This window comes from Vulpes vulpes, chromosome 5, assembly GCF_048418805.1.
Source record: "Vulpes vulpes isolate BD-2025 chromosome 5, VulVul3, whole genome shotgun sequence".
NCBI lineage: Eukaryota > Metazoa > Chordata > Mammalia > Carnivora > Canidae > Vulpes > Vulpes vulpes.
Window position 1 is genome coordinate 63,335,716 of NC_132784.1, and position 17,874 is coordinate 63,353,589.

At 45.8% G+C, this 17,874-nt stretch overlaps 1 protein-coding gene across 11 annotated transcripts in view; it reads left to right on the forward strand.

The window, feature by feature from the left end:
• Positions 1-868: 868 nt before the first annotated feature.
• MARK2 (microtubule affinity regulating kinase 2) overlaps positions 869-17,874 on the forward strand; it is a 59,389-nt gene continuing 42,383 nt past the window's right edge. For all 11 annotated transcript variants that reach the window (XM_026004599.2, XM_026004600.2, XM_026004605.2 and 8 more), the window contains exon 1: positions 869-1,229. In XM_026004599.2, the coding sequence (XP_025860384.1) occupies positions 1,176-1,229 (54 nt within the window). In that variant the 5' untranslated portion in view covers positions 869-1,175. The remainder of the gene's footprint in view (positions 1,230-17,874) is intronic.

The window sequence follows — 17,874 nt, forward strand, 5'->3', positions numbered from 1 at the left end:
GACGCTGACCGGGCGCTGCCTAGACCTTAAGGAACACTGCAGACCAAATGCGGGGTGTGTGGAGAGGTAGAAGCCCAGATAGGTGATGGCAGGCGACGAATCCTAGCTAGACAGGTACTAGACGAACGCTGCATTTGACAGGTGACACACATGTTGATAGGTTGGATGAAAAACGAGATGGATTTTATGAGCCAACAGACTGACACGCAGACGGGGAAGTTGCTTTAGAACCAAGTGATGCCAATCGTTGGTTCGGCTAATAGCTTTATTTTCTATTTAGTCGAATAATAACGTGCGCAGGTGATCCAAGCTTCCTGTTCAAGGTTTGAAAATACCCGGAAACTGACGGAAAGAAACGAGGAGTCAAGCTCTGGGTACTACTCCAGGGAACAACTCCGGGCTCGCCGGGTCTCGGGTGTTGCCGGAAATGGCCGACGACCGCGGTCGGCTGCGGGGCGGGACGGAGGCGTGGCCGGCTCCCCGCACGCGGAGCCACTTCGGGTATTTCCGGAAACCGCAGCGAGGCTGCTATAAGTGGGCGGGGAAAAGCCTGTGGGCGTGACTGTGGTCTCCCGAGTGGCTTCGTTGGTTTCCGTAAACAGAGCCGAAACTTGGGCTTCGGAATCGAGGCGGCGCGCGCGTCCCCAGGGGTTACCTTCTTCGGGTGTTTCCGGAATTCACCCGTAGTCGGCGGCCGGGAGGAGGAGGCGCGCCCCCCTCCCGTTCCTCTCCACTTCGGTTGTTTCCGGCTGCTGCCGGCGGAAAGAGCCGAGGGCCGGCGGTGGTGGCGGCCATGTTGGGAGCAGCAGGTCCGGCGGCGGCTGCCTGTGTGCCGGGCGCGGAGCGGTGCCGCTGAGGGCAGGGGAGGAGCGAGGCAGGCGGCCGGCTGCGGCGGCAGAGAGTAGGCGGAGCGGCGCGGCCCGGCCGAAAGGCGGCACAGCCCAGCCGGGGGTCGGGGGGGGTGCGGTCCGGAGCCGCTCGGAGCCGGCGCGGCCTAGCCCGAGCGGCGCATCCCCGGGCTGGCGTGAGCGGCTGCCCGGCCTCCCCGCACCCCCGGCCGGGGCCCATGCGGCGGGTGCCCCTGCTGTGAGAAGCCCCGCCCGGCCGGGCTCCGCGCCTTCCCTTCCCTCCCTTCCTCCAAGCTTCTCGGTTCCCTCCCCTGAGATACCGGCGCCATGTCCAGCGCCCGGACCCCCCTACCCACGCTGAACGAGAGGGACACGGAGCAGGTAAGGAGCCCCGAGGGCTCCCCGAATTCTCTGGCTGGGCCCCTGCACCTTGCAGAGCCTCCTCCCTCCTCTGCTCTACTCGTGTCCCTGCTGCCACCCTGCAAGCCTGGCTGCCCTGTCATCTGGCTCTCGGCCTCGCACATCCCCCTCTGAGTCCTGTCCTGGGACCCACCTCGTCCTGACTCCAAGCTGCACACTTGTCTTTTCTGCTGACCTCCCTCTCTCCTCACCGCCCTCCTGCGCTCTTCCGTGTTACCTCCCTAGCTTCCCCTTCTCTTCCCTTTTTCTCTCAGGGGCCTTTCTGGTCTTCCTCCACCCACGCTTAAAGCCGCCACCCTCCTGCTCCTCGAATAGCACCCCGCGATTTGCCCCAGATCGTTGTCCACCTCTTCCTCCATCTCTCTAGCCCTGCTTCTCCTCTTCCTGCACCGGTTCTCCCAGTCCTTGGTTATCACCCTCAGGGTCCTTGCTCCGGAGTGTATTCTTGATCCCGATCCCCTTCCAGTTCCCCAGCCCCTTTTTTTTTTTTTTTTTTTTTTTACCCTCTTCTCCAAATCGTGCTCTCCCTCGTGCTTGCAACCCACCAGCTCCACCCTCATCACCTTTCCAAATGGTTCGCCTACTCTTTGCCTTCTTCACTTTCCCTTCTTCAGAAGCTCCCTGGTGCCTCGCGCTGGCATTTGTTGCTTCCGTGTTTCCCATACTGCTGTCATGCGCATAGTTTTCCCACAGGTTGTCTTTGGGGTTCCAGTCTGAAGGGTTCCCTTCAGAGTCTGGATCTCTCCAGCTGTTTTCCCCAGGTTGGGTTTTAGTCTCCAGGCTTCCTGTTTCTCACTGAATGCTTTACCAGCCTGCTCCCTGGACTCTTCCTTCCAGCCCCGCTCTATCATATTAATACAACCTGTTGCTGAATCCTTTCCCTGGTCACGCTCCCTCACCATCTTGCCTTTCTGTTTCCTCACAGTGCAACGCAAACCATGATGCCCTCCTGTGTCTTCACTCCTGGTTCTGTCACTTTCCATAGTTTCTTCCTCCCTGCTTGATGCTTTCTAGTTTTTCTACCCTCACCTGGTCTTTACTCTTAACCAGGGTTGCCTTTCATCTCCGGATTCGCCTCTTGCCTTTTTCACATCATCTGTCTTTGCCCCACACATGCCCCTGTCCCTTCCTTCCCGACTGGCTTATGTTTTTAAGTCCTAGTCCAGGCACTCAGCATATTTGTTTCTTGAGCTACCCGCCGCAACGCACCCCCCCCCCATCTTCCCGGCAATCACTGCTATCATCTGTCACCCAAGCTTTAACGTTTTTCTGTGTCACCTCACCTGTGAGCTGAGAGGCATCCACTTTCTACCCCTCCTCTTTCTTTCACCGCGTCCCTTGCTGACTGCTGCCTGCTCTGGGGAGAGTCCCCTGCCTGGCACACCCTTGTCGGTGGAGAACTTTACTAGGCCAGAAAAACTTGACTTGAAAAAGGAGCTCTTCCCTGGGGCTGCAGCACCTTTCTGCATCCTCTCTGTGACATTCTTTATGTTTTCCTCTCGTTCACTCCTTCTTAGCCCAGTAGAACTGTTGTTCTCTTCTCTTGCATGTTCATATCCTTCCCTGGACATTCTGCCATGGTTGCGTTTTCCTGCGTTTCTGTGTCCCCTGCCCTGGCTCTACTTCACCTGGGCAATCAGGAACTCCAGAGGAGTTTTTGTTTGCCACGCTTGACCCTTTTGTTCCTGATGGATTGCTTGCTTCTGGAGGCAAAACGAGTTGAGAGGGAGGGCTGGTGGATTTCAAGTTTCATCACCGGGTTTTGCAACTGGCTCTGCATGGGACTGAAGTCTTTGGAAACCAGAGCATGGTCTGTAGCTCCTAGTCTTGCCCTCACTTGCCACTGTTTCTCTCCTTGCTGGGAACCGCTTTTTCCAGGCCCTCCTGAGGTGGCCTGTTCCATTCCTTTTCCTATCACCACCTTTGTATTAGCAGGTAAACCCTGCTTAACCAGAGAACTTTCCCAGACTGTTGATTATGAGCTGGTAGGAGGAGGCCAAGTGACTACTGACTGGCACCCTCAGGCATGTGGGGAGTGGCGTCCGCCAAGGCTGTGGGGGGCATTGTGTTCAGCAAAGTAGAGTAACAGACTGCCTCGATGTGGTTTCTTTGTGCTGTTTACTAAATGTAAATGTATTCTCACCGTGGTCTCATTCTTGCAATGTGTGCATTGATTTCCTCTCTTTCTTACATGCCTAGCACACCACTGAGTACATAGGAAGAAGTCGGTACACACCCGTTGATTTTATAAGAGCAGTGATGGGGGGTTAACCATTTGGGACTGCAAGCTGCTCTTTGATAACTTTGTCTGGAGCAGTGGCTGCATACTTTATCATCCTGTTACAAATTATGAATTACTCATCCTGTTTGCACTCTTCATGGACTTAGGTCCCCCTGAGCCACTTCATCACTTCTGGTGTTCTCAAGGTAGCCAGTCATGCTACTCACTTGATATTAAGTCTCGTCCCAGTAAAAGCACAGCTTTTGGGAAAAAGCTCAGCTACACCTACCACAGGCAGATGCCTATATTTTTCAAAACAAGAAATAAGTAGCAGCCTTTCTGGTCACCAGGCCAGTGATGCCAGAAGCAATGGCCTCCTTTAGACTAGATCATGCCACCAGGTAAGAGCAAGAAAGCTCTTGATTCTGGTCAAAGTAGTCACGGAAGTGCAACCTTTGCAGTAAGCCATAATGTTATGAAATAAAAAGCAAGGGATTCAGTTGTGCTGATTCCTTCGCCCCAAAGATCCTCCATCACTTTATTTAGGTTTAAATGATTTAAACTGGTTTTACCGGGAAATAGGTAAATAAACTCTTCTGGTTGTCTTCAAGCTCCAATCACTTTTTGCTCTTCCTCGCCCCCTTTCTTTATTAAAACCTGTGGCTAATGAGAAGCTGTTTCCAGGAGCTCTTTGATCACATCTGAATTAAACACCCATAACACACACACTCACACACACACACACAAAATGTGGAAGCATAAAAATAAACCTTGTGTTGCAGGAAGAGTGCCTGTTTGCTGTCAACTCTGCTTCTTCTGACAGTGAAAGTGGGAAATAAAAGTCAAGCCTGTCTTTAAGATTATTTTTGTGACACCTGGTTGTGGATATGCTTTTTCACAGCCATAGACTTCTCTTTCACTTGCAGAAGGAGGGTTATGACCTGGGGCTGGTAGTTTTGGGGATTCTCAGTCTGCAAGCTGAGCATTCTGTCCACTTCTTGTCCAAATGGCTCTGCTGGCCTAGAAGCTTGGCTATGGTGAAAGCAATCAGCAAGATGACTGTCTTCTAGCCAGGGGCAGCAGTAATAGGCAGGTGTGGAGAGGGGTCCAACTTCAGAGCTCTCCTGCTGCTGGCCAGAGCTTCCTGTAATACCTGGTAGAGGACCTACTGGCTTCAGACCTGCCCCACCCCTGGGTCTCCAGAACCACAGGGAGGGCTCCTGAGAAAAAGCAGGAGCCTTTCACTACCAGCCCCAACTCTGCTGCAGTGGGCAAGGGTGGGGTTTGCCGTCATTCTTCTGGGGAGTGAGTGGCATTGTTTATTCTTTTGGGTGGTTCTAGGAAGAAGAGTGTGGAAGTCTGGCTGAAGTGAGCAAATCTAACATACAGAATCCTGTAAAGAACAGCTGAGCCGCTCCAAACACGTATCCCTTGGATGCCAGTGTTGATTCTGGCTGAACGTTGCATTGAGTAATTTGGTTTTAGTGGCGACTCTGATAGAGAGCTTGGTTGGCTCTCGTTTCCCTCTGTGTCCTGGTAGCTGTGCAGCACTGTGCTCTGGGTACAGACTCCAACCCTTTGACTCTAGCCAAGGGCTCCTTGGTGGTGTCGCCTTCCGGTCAGAGGTCTGGGTGGGTGTCAGACCATGCATTCTCACTTCCTGCATGGCCCTAGAAATTAAAGTGAGGCCTTGATAGAACAAGGACTTTAGGAGTCTGGAATTCACATAGTTGCTCTTCCTACCATAATCTTTGAACCCAGCACGGCTAACCACCTAGTAAATTGTAATAATTTCTCTCCAATCTGTGGACTTTGGGAAGTAGCTAAACAGATGGATACAAGATGTCGTTGAAACTTGGCCTGCTTTAGATTAAAATCAAGTTTGCACAGGGAATGACTTGCCATCTTTCATATGGTGACCAAAGATTGGGCATGAGATTCTTTTCACTGTCTTTTTTTAATATTTTATTTATTTATTCATGAGAGACACAGAGAGAGAGGCAGAGACACAGGCAAAGGGAGAAGCAGGCTCCATGCAGGGAGCTTGATGTGGGACTCGACCCCGGGTCTCCAGGATCACACCCTGGGTTGAAAGCGGCACTAAACCGCTGAGCCATCAAGGCTGCCCTTCACTGTCCGTCTTAACTGATGCTTATAAGATAGGAAAAAATCAAGAATTGTCTGCCTGAGAGATTTGCATGGTTAGATCTCTTGGAAATCAAAAACTTATCTGACGAGACACTTTTCCCCTTTGGACAAAACAGCCCAGTTCTCAGTGGGCATTTGACCAGGACTAACCAGTGCAGCTGTGAACTCTTTCACATTGCACACTTAGCCCCCTGGCTGGCCTTTCTCTTCTCCCAGGAGCTTCCATGACTTTCCTACATATGTATTATGTCGACTGGAATGAATATTTTATGCTTAGAGTGCAGCCTAGCCTCAGACTTTGTGGCCCATTATCCACAAGCCGGATGGGGGCTGGGCGCCACCTTTGGCCCCATGATAGCTCTGTTAAATGGACTCTCTGAGTCCGTCCGACGTCCGTCTGTCTGTCCGTCCATTCCCCACCCTCCACCCCCCACCCCCACCACCTCCAGCAGCACTTTGAAGCCCATTAATGGATTGGGATGAAGTAACCTCAGCAGATGGAAAGGGCAAGGAAGGTAGTTGTCCTTCCTTCCTTAAGACTGCCTGATAAGGCTTTCTTGCAGTAACCAGGTCCTGCCCCAGCCCCCGCTGCTTGGTTAAGCTGTAGACTGTGGCTTCTAGGCTGCCACTGTGAGAGGAGATGGAGAAAGGGTTTTATTCTCTTGGAGCCTGTGGTGCTGCCAGGTTTGCCACTTGCCTAGCAAAGCAAAAACTGAGAGGGATGGGGAAAGGGTGGGTGGAGTTTAAACCTAGGCCTTCCTCCAACGGAAGTTCAGCAAAGTGACAAACCAGATAGGTGGCTGAGTTTCCTTCTCTTGATGGGAGATGCCAGCATTTGTACCTTTTTGCACTTCTAACTTGGATTCTCCAGGCTTTCTTGCAGGTTTCATCAAACCCAAGTGAGTCACTGCAGTGTTATCTGTGCATTTTCCCCTTCTATCTCAGCAGAGGGAAGAGTAAGCCTTTACAAACTTTGTGGGGGAGGAAACCACCCATTTCCACTTCTGGCATGGGAAGAGGCCATCTCTCTTGACGTTAACTCTGAAAACTCTAGCTCTCAGAGCAGAATGTCACCACCCCACCACAGCCCTTTTGGTATAGGCTGCTGAGTGCCATTGCTGTCTTTTGGGCTGCCATGGTACATCTGCTTCTGAAACAGTACTACGAGAGAACCTGGCCTCTTGGTTTTCAGTTATCATTCATTGAAGGAGAGATTCCAGTTCCTTCTCTTACCCACTCACCCCACTCCTCCTTTAGGGAGGTAGAAATAGGTCAGATCCCTTCATCTGCCTGTCTGCTTTTGCTAGAGGGTTTAAAGTTTCTTGGCCGCTAGGCACTTTTCTCCCTACTTCCATTTCTCTCTACATTTCTTATCAGAAAATGAGGGTAGAAGGGGCAAAAACAAATGCATTTCCTTTTCTTCATCAGATGTTAGACTTATGAAGGCGGACAAGCACAGTTTTGGTAGGTGAAGGTCGGTTGGACACTGATATTGATGGCTAGGTGAATCCTGAGGAACAGCAGATAGGAGGGGGGAGGAAGGTGGGCAGGGGGGAGGAGAAGAGGAGGGGTGTGTTCAATGATTGGCTCCAAGCCATCTTTTTCTTTTTAACATAAAGAAGGCAGAACAGACCCGAGGCTTCTCTGTAGAACCAGTCAAGCTGGTTTTGAGCAGCCTCGGCCTATTTTCCTCTGTGTGCTCTTTGGGAAGTTGGCAATACAAAGGTCTGCCTCCTCTGGGGCTCTGCTCTTTGAGGTATGAGTCTGGATGAGGTTTGTAAACCCCCCCTCCCCCCACAATACTGAATAGGTCTCTGAGCTGGGCCTCTACGTGAGTGGGCTCTCTCCACCCCCAGTGCTGCTTAGGGCAACTTCACCTTACACACCTTTCACTGGACACTCCAAGATACAGCTCCTTTTCTTAGGCCCTTTCGCAGGTCATGGCTTGGCAGAAGGCCCTCCAGCCTGGCCCGGGAAAAGGGACCGGGTCGGTGGTTTGTGGATGGGGAACTGACGCCTGGCTCCTGTGATCTGGCGGGTAAATCGTGTAAAACCCCAGATCTTTTGGCTCGATGCAGTGGGACTGTCTGTCCAGGCCTGCTGGGGAAGAAAAAAGGAGAATGGGTTTTGGTCTTTGGCAGCTCAGCAGGTATGTCAGCCGCAGGGAACAGTGTGAGTTTGTTCCTGTTTGGTACCTGTAGGAAAGATGGGGGTTATCGGTCACCTCGTGCTGGCACTTCCTAAACAGTGGCAGGAAATCTTTCTCAGGAAGAGGACAGAGGATTCTGAGGCTCCTGTGACTGGCAGCGCTACTAATACAGCAGGATCATTTCCCCAGCCCCTGCTAAATGGAAAACCGTCCAAAAGTTAGTGAGATTAGTGAGTGAAACCACCTGCAAATATAGTTCTTGCCCTTGCCCATGAGAGTAGGCTACTCCTGTTCCTACTAGAATGATCTACTCATTGCAGACACATGCAGAGGGAGAAGCAGGCTCCATGGCAGGAGCCCGACGCGGGACTCTATCCCGGGATTCCAGGATCGCGCCCCGGGCCAAAGGCAGGCGCCAAACCGCTGAACCACCCAGGGATTCCCCCCTTCTTTAGACCCAAGGGTCTGCTGGCCTTCCGCTACCGCCCCCCCCCCCATCACTTCCCCACAGATGGCCATCATCTGAGTGTCTTTGCATGTGGTGTTGGATGCACTTGTGGCTTGTTGCTTTTTTTTTGCCCACAAGAGTTTGAATTACTGGTTCTCTAGTCACAGGAAGTGGGGCCCCTTAGGTCGGCTTGGTCTAGCAAGAGCATTCTAATTGAGTTGAGCTTATGGCAGAGTTGAAAGGAGATCCCAGCACTTGGGGACTTCGAATAAGTAGTGTGTGGTGGTTACAGCAGGCTCTATAGTTCAATTCCCTGTACTGGAATCTTGGTCAGCAGCTACTATGACCTTGGGTTTACTTAATTGCTCCAGGCCTGTTTGCTTATCTGTAAAAAAGAAGTAATGATAGTACCTATCTTGTAGGTATAGTTATTGTGAGCATTAAAAGGGGTAATGAATATTAAATCACTTAGAATAATGCCTGGCAGGACGAAATAATCCTTGTCCTCAGTGTTCTAGTTGAGCAACTCAGTGGGTTTTCTCTGAGCACCATACAACTCCAGGTGAATGTACATTGGAATTTCTCTTAACTGAAAGAATCTTGGTTTCTTTTAGTAATTAGGGTCTCTTAGCTGCTTTTTCGAGCAACTTTTAAAAATTTATTTATTTTAGAATGGTGTGGTGGTGGTGGTGGTGGTATTTAAAACCAAACAGCAATCAATCAATCAATAAGAAAAAATAAAACCAAACAGCTATCTGAATAGAATGCTATTGGAGAGGTTGAGGTACTATGGAAATCACTATTTACAGGATATCGATATTAGGTGGTTTTATCGATTAAGAAAAAAGAAACAACCCAAAACATTACCATCTGCTTGCCCATATTTCTGAGTTGTGAACGGTGGTGGTGGTGGTCGCGGCAGCGGCGGCCACGTGTATGTGCAACCCCATCAGTGCCTGGGAGGCTGAGTCCGAAGTCACTGGAGGTTTCAGTGAGTGCTGGGATCCAGGTGTTACAAGAGACCCACCGAGGGAGAGGGAACCTCCCTGGAGGGAGCATGGGATTTCTTTCACAGTCCTTCAGTCCTTTCTTCAGGTGCAGTATTAACCCTTTGGCAGCAGGAGAAAGCTCCCCGTTTCTCTTAAAGACCAGTTGTGAACCTAGCAGCTAATGATTTTAGGTTTTTTGTTGTTTTTTTTCACTGGCAAAGGGCCCTTCAGGGGGAGGTCCTTGCTATCTCTGTTGGCTTCTCTGAAGTGAGAAGAAAGCCTCCCCTTTGTGAGGCCTGGAAGGACCGCAGCCATTGCTCAGCCGCTCCTAGGAGTTTGTGGGCTTTGAATCTTGGGCTGAGATTTTGGTCTCAGTTGGTTCCTTGTTTATCTTCATCTCTTGTGGCTTCTAGAGCCTGAATGCTTGGTCGGAACAGCAAGTAAGTTGCTTGGGTTTTTCACATTGCAACTGCGGCCAAGGAGAAGGGTAACAGTGCCACCCCAGAGCTCATCAGGGAATTTCTTTAACTGTATTTTCCTCTTCCTTTGACCCCTCTGCTGACTTCTCTCACTTCTTTTTTTCGGTTTGGTTTCTTTGAACTCTGTTCCTTCATTATCACTGTCCATCTCAGGTTTTTATCTCCATGTCCCGCTCTACCTGACCTGTTTCTGTGCCTCATTTGTGGCAGGGCTCAGGAGGGGAATTCTGATAGTCTGAGATCTCCTTCATGTATAGAATCCCAGAATCACCCAGTCCCTTCTCCTATTCCTCTGATTTCTATAAAGTTAAGGATTCGCTGCTTTAGAAAACATTTTCTTTTTATGTCTCTTGAGCCACCTTCCTTGGTAAAGCCAGGCTTGGCGATCTGACAACTTATTAGGGTTGGCATCCCAGTTTCCCTAGTGACAGGGTCTAAGCTAGTTCTCGGCTGTTTCCTGTGGCCTATCCAGAATGCTACAACACTGGACCCTGTCTTAGGGGAGATCTGAGGACACACTTGTTAATTGTGATAATATGACATTGAATTTGGCTCCCGTAGTGTAATTGTGATAATACGACATTGAATTTGGCTCCCGAAGTCCTCAGGTTTGAGGACCCTGGGGCTCCCTGAGACCCAAACGGCAGTATATGAAATCAAAATTAGTTTCATCACAACATTAATGCAGTATTTGCCTTTTTCCACTCTCATTCTTTCGGTGTACAGTGGAGTTTTCCAGAGACTGAATGATGTGTGCTGACATCATCACCTTTGGCTGATGAAATGTGTGCTTCTATATTCTTGTGTTTTCTGGAATGTTTAAGGTAGTCCTTTAAGGTATAAATATGGAAGTTTGCATTGATGAACTCCATTTGTTCTCAGTACTTCTGGACTCTTACTAGCTTTCATCAGTTGTGTCTGCTGTAATCCCTGCAAACCTCATTATTGTCCTATAAATCACTATTTTGAAATCCCAGCATTTTCCTGGCACCTTCGAGGAAACACAAGAAGTAAGTACAACTTGTAAAACTTAACTTGTAAAAACTTCGGGAAAAGCTTCTCATTTAAAAAAATTCACTTACAACTTATTTTAGCACTTTATTCTAAAACAGTAAGATTTATCATATTTCTCTTATATTTAAGGATGAATTGTTGGCTTTAAAAAGGGAGATTAGAAGGCTTGCAGTCTCTGTTTATTGAAATGGATACACTAACAAATGAATGGGAGGAATCTGAAGAACCTAGGCAAAACTGTAAATAAGAAATGAAAAATTATTAAAAGAAACAATATCAAAAAAAAAAAAGAAACAATATCACAATGAAAGCTATCTTCTCCTCAGCTTTATAGATGATAACAACATACTTTATTGTATCTTATGCAACAGAACAACACGTTTGTGTTAAATTGCAATATCACATCAATACCAATCATTCAGAGCTTAATGAAAAAGGAATTGCGTATTTTAAGTGTACACACCGTGAGCTCTTTAAAAGCCAGAATTTGCTCCAGCTTTCCAACCTAGAAATGAAAATGTCACTGAATCGTACAGGATAAGTTATGACATTGCTTTGGTTGGAGAAACCCACCCAATAGCTGAGAGACTAAGTGTTGAACAGCAGATGTTGCTGAAACCCACTGGATGAAAAGTCAGTAAAATTCAGGGCAGGGCCACTTCATGTGTTACCATGAGTCGTCAAATTAAAAATCTAGCTACACATACAAAGACTGAGTTCATGTCTTGTTTATAGAGTTGTGCTTTTGCCTTAAAAATGAGCAGATTTACAGATGTGGCTCGACTTGTGTCAGCACCAACCATGCTTCAAAGAATTTTCTTTTATGTGAATGCCCAGCGGTGAACACAAGTAGTGATAAATATGCAAGGGATTGAATAATTCTTTTGACTCTCCTGGTTCATCTTGGAACAGCTTCATTTCCACTTGGACTATTTGTGCAGAAGTAATGGCAGAGAAAATTGCTGGCATCATAACACAATCAAGGCAGTGGCACCAGGACTCTACTAGTGGTAGTAGTCATGGACTTCCTTCCTGCTCTATGCTTGTGAGTTTAAAAAAAACAAAACAAAAAACATTTTCACTTAATAATGTCTTGGAGGAAGCACTAAAAATTTGTAATTTTTATTAAATATTAACCCTGTAATAAAAGTTTTTAATATTTTGAGTGATTAGGGGGTGCCTGGGTGGTTTAGCAGTTGCGCAACTGCCTTTAGCTCAGGGTGTGATCCTGGAGTTCCAGGATTGAGTCCCACATCAGGCTCCCTGCGGGGAGCCTGCTTCTCCCTCTGCCTTTGTCTCTGCTTCTCTGTGTTCTCATGAATAATCGAATGAATGAATTTTGAGTGATGAAATGCCAAGTAGCCATGGAGCCTAGGTACCAACCATAGTATAGTGATGGTCTTGAGAAGATGCACTAGTGTGTTGGAGCTGAAGTAGCTGCGTGGATCATTTTTACTTGAAAGAACAACTGATGGGTAAACTATAGTTATTCATACTTGAGTATTTAGTGGACATTTTTTTGAAATGGAACAAAGTGAGTCTGTCACCATTGCCAGTGATAAAATTCAAACTTTCAAGCGAAAATGAAATTTTTAAAACTTGTATTTGTCAGAGACTTTTTTGATGAGATCAGTGGTGAAATGAATGGAAAGTGATTTTTTGATATTGTATGAAATGTCAGTATTTGGAAATTTCTGTATAATTCAGCAAAGGACCATGTCCCAGATTGTCAGTAGGTAAAAGAGCCACTCAAAGTGCAAGATGACCAATGGATTTTAATGTAAAAGTACATTAAAAAATTCATTGGTAAAATTTCAGATTGCACACTGAATCTAGGTTTCAAAAATTACTTTTGAGTTTTGGTCTGGTGTCAAAGAAGAAAAATTCTCAATATCTGAAGAGCTGTTAAACTCCATTTTCCAATGACAGGTCTGTATGAAGTGAGATTTTATTTTATTTTTTTCTTTTTCTTTCTTTCTTTTTTTTTTGAGATTTTCTTTATATTTTAACAACCAGAACAACATATCGAAACACATCAAATGCAGAAGCAGGTGTGAGAAGTTGGCCCTCTTCCATCAAGCAAGACATTAAAGATTGTACAATGTAAAACAATGCAACTTTTGCCATGGATTTAATTTTGTTTTAGAAAATACAGTTTTTTCACACACAAAAAAATAGGCTTTCCAAATAAACATGTAATGGGCTTATTATTTTGAATGAATTAATAAAAGTGTCTTTTAAATTACCTTTTCATTTTCTAATAAGGTAGCTATCGATAGCTGTAATCCATATAAACAAGATTTGTGCAGTCCTCGGTAATTTATGAAAGAGGGTAGACTCTGGGGACCAATGAGTGAGAAAAACTTTATAGACAAAACTTGAGTTGATGGTCTTTCTTGGGCTGGTTATTTGCAATGACTTCATAAGGAGCCCTTGTTTACAATTCTGGCTGCTTGGCCTCAGAGACTTTTACCCAAGCTAACTTATTTCCTCTTCCTCATACATACAGCATTGGCCCCGTGAGGTTTTTGATTGTTGTTTTATCTTGGCTTGTTTGTTTATTCCCCTTCCCTCTTTTTCCTTATTTTTTTTTTCTTTTTCTCACTTTCCCTTTCTCTTTATTCTTTTGTTTCAAGTTTTCCTTATTTTTTTCTTTGTTTTTTTAAGGTGGGTTTTTTTGAGTTTTTGTCTAGTATTGTGTTTTGATTGGGGATTATGAGATCAGCTCATGGGGTGGACTTCCTTTGGTACGTGTGAAATTGTGGTTCGGCAGATACAGTGTTTTTTTGTTTTTGTTTTTGTTTTTCATTAAAAATAAGTAACTCATGGGACGACTGGGTGGTTCATTTGGTTAAGCATCTAACTCTTGGTTTCAGCTCAGGTCATGATCTCAGGGTTATGAGATTGAGCTCCACATCAGGCTCTGTTCTCCATGTGGAGTCTGCTTGAGATTCTATATATCTCTCCCTCTCTCTCGGCCCTTCCGTTCAAGCTCTCTCTCTCTCTCTCTCTAAAACAAATAATTAGGGACACCTGGGTTGAGCGTCTGCCTTCAGCTCAGGGAATGATCCCCGGTCCAGGGATCCAGCCCCACATCGGTCTCTCTGCGAGGAGCCTTCTCCCTCTGTCTATGTGTCTGCCTTCCTCTCTCTGTGTCTCTCTCATGAATAAATAAAATAAAAATCTTTTAAAAAAAAGAAACATTTTTTTTAAAAAAAGGTAACTTGTGTTACCTTTGTAATGGATTTATTATGTTCTTTTAAATGGATGGATATTAAGATTTTATTTATTCATGAGAGACACAGAGAGAGGCAGAGACACAGGCAGAGGGAGAAGCAGGCTCCATGCAGGAAGCCCGACACGGGACTCGATCCCTGGTCTCCAGGATCACACCCTGGGCTGGAGGCAGCACTAAACCTCTGACCCACCTGGGCTGCCCTGGATATTTATTTAAATCTTTTCTCTGGGACGCCTGTGTGGCTCTGCGGTTGAGCTTCTGCCTTCAGCTCAGGGCACAATCCTGGGGTCCTGGGATCAAGTCCCGCGTCGGGCTCCCTGCATGGAGCCTGCTTCTCCCTCTGTCTGTGTCTCTGCCTTTCTCTCTGTGTCTCTTATGAATAAATAAATAAAATATTAAAAATAAGTAAATAAATCTTTCTCCTATTTCTTTTTTTTTTTTTTTTAAGATTTTATTTATTTATTCATGACAGAGAGAGAGAGAAAGAGACAGACACAGGCAGAGGGAGAAGCAGGCTCCATGCAGGGAGCCCAGTGCAGGACTTGATCCCGGGTCCCCAGGATCACGCCCTGGGCCAAAGGTAGGCGCTAAACCGCTAAGCCACCCAGGGATCCCCTCTTTCTCCTATTCCTAATACAGTAAATATTAATAGATAATAGTTCATATAAACAAAAGCTTTTTGGGGACTCAGTTATTTTTAATAGTTGCAAAGAATTTCTGAAACCAAGAAGTGTAAGAATCAGAGTTGTAGACAAAACTTGAATTACTTCTTTCTGTCTTTGGTTGGTCAATTTCTTGGTAATTTCATTAAAAACATTTTGCAATTCCCAGCCCCTGTTTGGTCCTGGCTGGTTCTCAGAAAGGTACTTGCCATCTTGGTTTGCTGTTGTTCTAGCTGAGGAAGCTGGTTCTCAGAGATCTGAAGGATTTTGACCAAAGTTGGCTCATTTTCTTCTTCAAATACAGAGCTTTGGCCTTGTGAGGCTTTTTTAAACATTTAATTTTTTTAAATTTTGAGATAATTTTAATTTAGAAAAGTTGCAAAACTAACCCAAAGAGTTTCTGTACATTCTTCACTCAGCTTCCCCTTATGTTAACATCTTACATAACCACAGAACATGTATCAAAACTAAGAATTAACCTTGGTATAATACTATTAACCACAGTACATAACTCTTCAGATTTCATCAATTTTTCCACTGATGTTTGTTTTCTGTTCCAGGACCCATCCAGGATCCCACATTGCATTTAATTGTCATGTCTCCATAGTCTCCTTAGATCTGTGACCACTTCTTAGTCTTGCCAGGTCTTTTATAACGTTGACAGTTTTGAAGAATACTGGTTAGTTTATAGAATGTTCCCCAATCTTCTCGTGGCCTTATGTTCCAATTCGCTTTTTCATTGTGATAAAATACATATAAAATTTACCATTTTAATCATTTTTAAGTCAAGTGGCATTTAAGTACATTCACAATGTTATGTAACCATCTACTATTTCTAGAAGTTTTTTGTCATTTAAACAAATTCTGTATTCTTTTTTTTTTTTTAAGATTTTATTTATTTATTCATGAGAGACACACAGAGAGAGAGGCAGAGACACAGGCAGAGGGAGAAGCAGGCTCCATGCAGGGAGCCTGACATGGGATTCAATCCTGGGTCCCTGGGATTACACCCTGGACTGAAGGTGGCGCTAAACCGCTGAGCCATCCGGGCTGCCTTTTAATTCTATTTTAGAAGTTAATTTAGGAGGCACTTGGGTGGCTCATCCGACTCTTGGTTTTGGCTCAGTTCATGATTTCAAGGTTGTGAGATTGAGCACCACAGAGGGTCCACACTCAGCCAGGAGTCTCCTTGAGATTCTCTCCTTCTCCCTCTGCCCCCACCCAGGTGTGTGTGTGTGTGTGTGTGTGTGTGTACACACTCTCAAGTAAATACATCAGTCTTTTAAAAAAAAGTTAACACAGGTTTTAGTCTGATGCTATGTATTGAGTTAATGTTAGAAAATGTAATTATTAAAATGTGTAGTTGTAATGGCTTAGTAATATTTTAAATAAATAGTTGAACATTTTCTCAGTTTTAATTATAATACAGTTGTTATAACCCACATAAACAAAAGCTCTTTGAGGTCCTTAATAAGTGGGTTGCCTGGGTGGCTCAGTGGTTGCACGTCTCTGCCTTTGGCTCAGGGTGTGATCCTGGGATCTGGGATCAAGTCCCATATTGGGCTCCTTGCATGGAGCCTGCTTTTCCCTCTGCCAGTGTCTCTGCCTCTCTCTCTGTGTCTCTCATGAATAAATAAATAAGATCTTAAAAAAAAAGGCCCTTAATAATTAAGAGTGTAAAGGGTTTCCAGACAGAAGTGTGAGAATATCTTTTGTAGACAAGCTTGGGGTTGATCATCCCTGTCCTTGATTGGTTGGTTACTTGATATGACCTCATACTGAGCCTTTGTTTTGCAATTCCCAGGGTGCTGCCCAAGCTGCAGGAAGGTACTTGCTGCCTCCGTTTGCAGTCATTCTAGCTGAGGAAGCTGGTTCTCGGTGACCTGAGGGACTTTGACCAAAATTGGCTTTTCTCCTCCTTCTAATACAAAGCATTGGCTTCCCTCCCCCCCCCCCCCCCCCATTAAAAAGATCATTTGGCTTACTTGGATTTCATTATGACAGATTTTTTTAAGCTTATGTGTTGGCTATTGGTCAATTCCAAATTTGAAAACTGCAAAGCTTGCTTAGCCTCTATCCTTGAAGAACCTTGGTGCCTATAATAGCTGAAGGCCAGTCAGCTCCAGTCGCTTACTACGGTCAGAACATGCCAGAACACCCGACAGTCTGTTCCTGGGTGGCTGCAGAGCTCACACATTTGTTTCTATTTCTTCTGTGTTTAACTCTTTGTTGGCTCTGTTTCCTAATGAAACATGCCTGCCAAATCCCACACTTAACGGAAGTACGCTTTATTTTCTCCTGTAAGAGGTAAACAGATTTGGTGTGTAACAGCGTGTTAATTTTATTTGCTTGATGAGTCTTTTTTTTCCCTTAAGATTTTATTTATTTATTCACGAGAGACACAGGGAGGGAGGCAGAGACAAAGGCAGAGGGAAGAGAAGCAGGCTCCGTGCAGGGAGCCCAATGTGGGACTTGATCCCAGGACTCCGGGATCATGCCCTGAGCCAAAGGCAGATGCTCAACCACTGAGCCACCCAGGCATCCCTACTTTAAGGGACAGGTAAAATAGCCATAGATAACACTGTTTCTAAAGGGTTTTAGGATTCTCAGCCTCTTTCTTTTGTTTTTACTTATCTTCTAGTCTCTGTGGCCCCTCTGACTTTGGAAGGCTTCCCTTGGGGCAGCTAGTGGTAGACCTTGGGGCCCCCCCCAATAGTCACTTGTACCAGCTTGAAGCAGATCTTTTTAAAATTCATCTCATTTGCTCAGAATCACTTCTCATAGGGTCATTAAAAAACACTGTTTAATCAAGTGCTTAACTTATATCAATTTGAGTCTACATATAGACTTGGCGGGATTATAGCTCCATTTCCCATCACTCAGCAGTCCCATAATCCTCTGCTTTTTACACAAAGCTTATTTCTTTTCAGATTCACATGTGGCTTTCATTTCAATTCCAGAATTGAACTTGATGTGCTTTTCTCTCTCTCTTCTGCTGCTGGTCTCTATGGAAGATAGACTTTTGCTTTCAAAGGAGATTTGTTCACTCTATTAGCTAAGGCAATGACTCAGTAACGGTGCCTCCTGGATGGCCCTCTAGTACATTACTCTCCCAAGTGGTTGGGGAACTCTTGAAGAGAATGGACTGAGTACTTGAAGGGTCGATGACCCCTGCCCGTTCTCACTCCCAGGGCATCATTTGCACTGAGGCTATAGACATAATAATAGCCAATATGTATTGAACACTTAGTTTGTGCC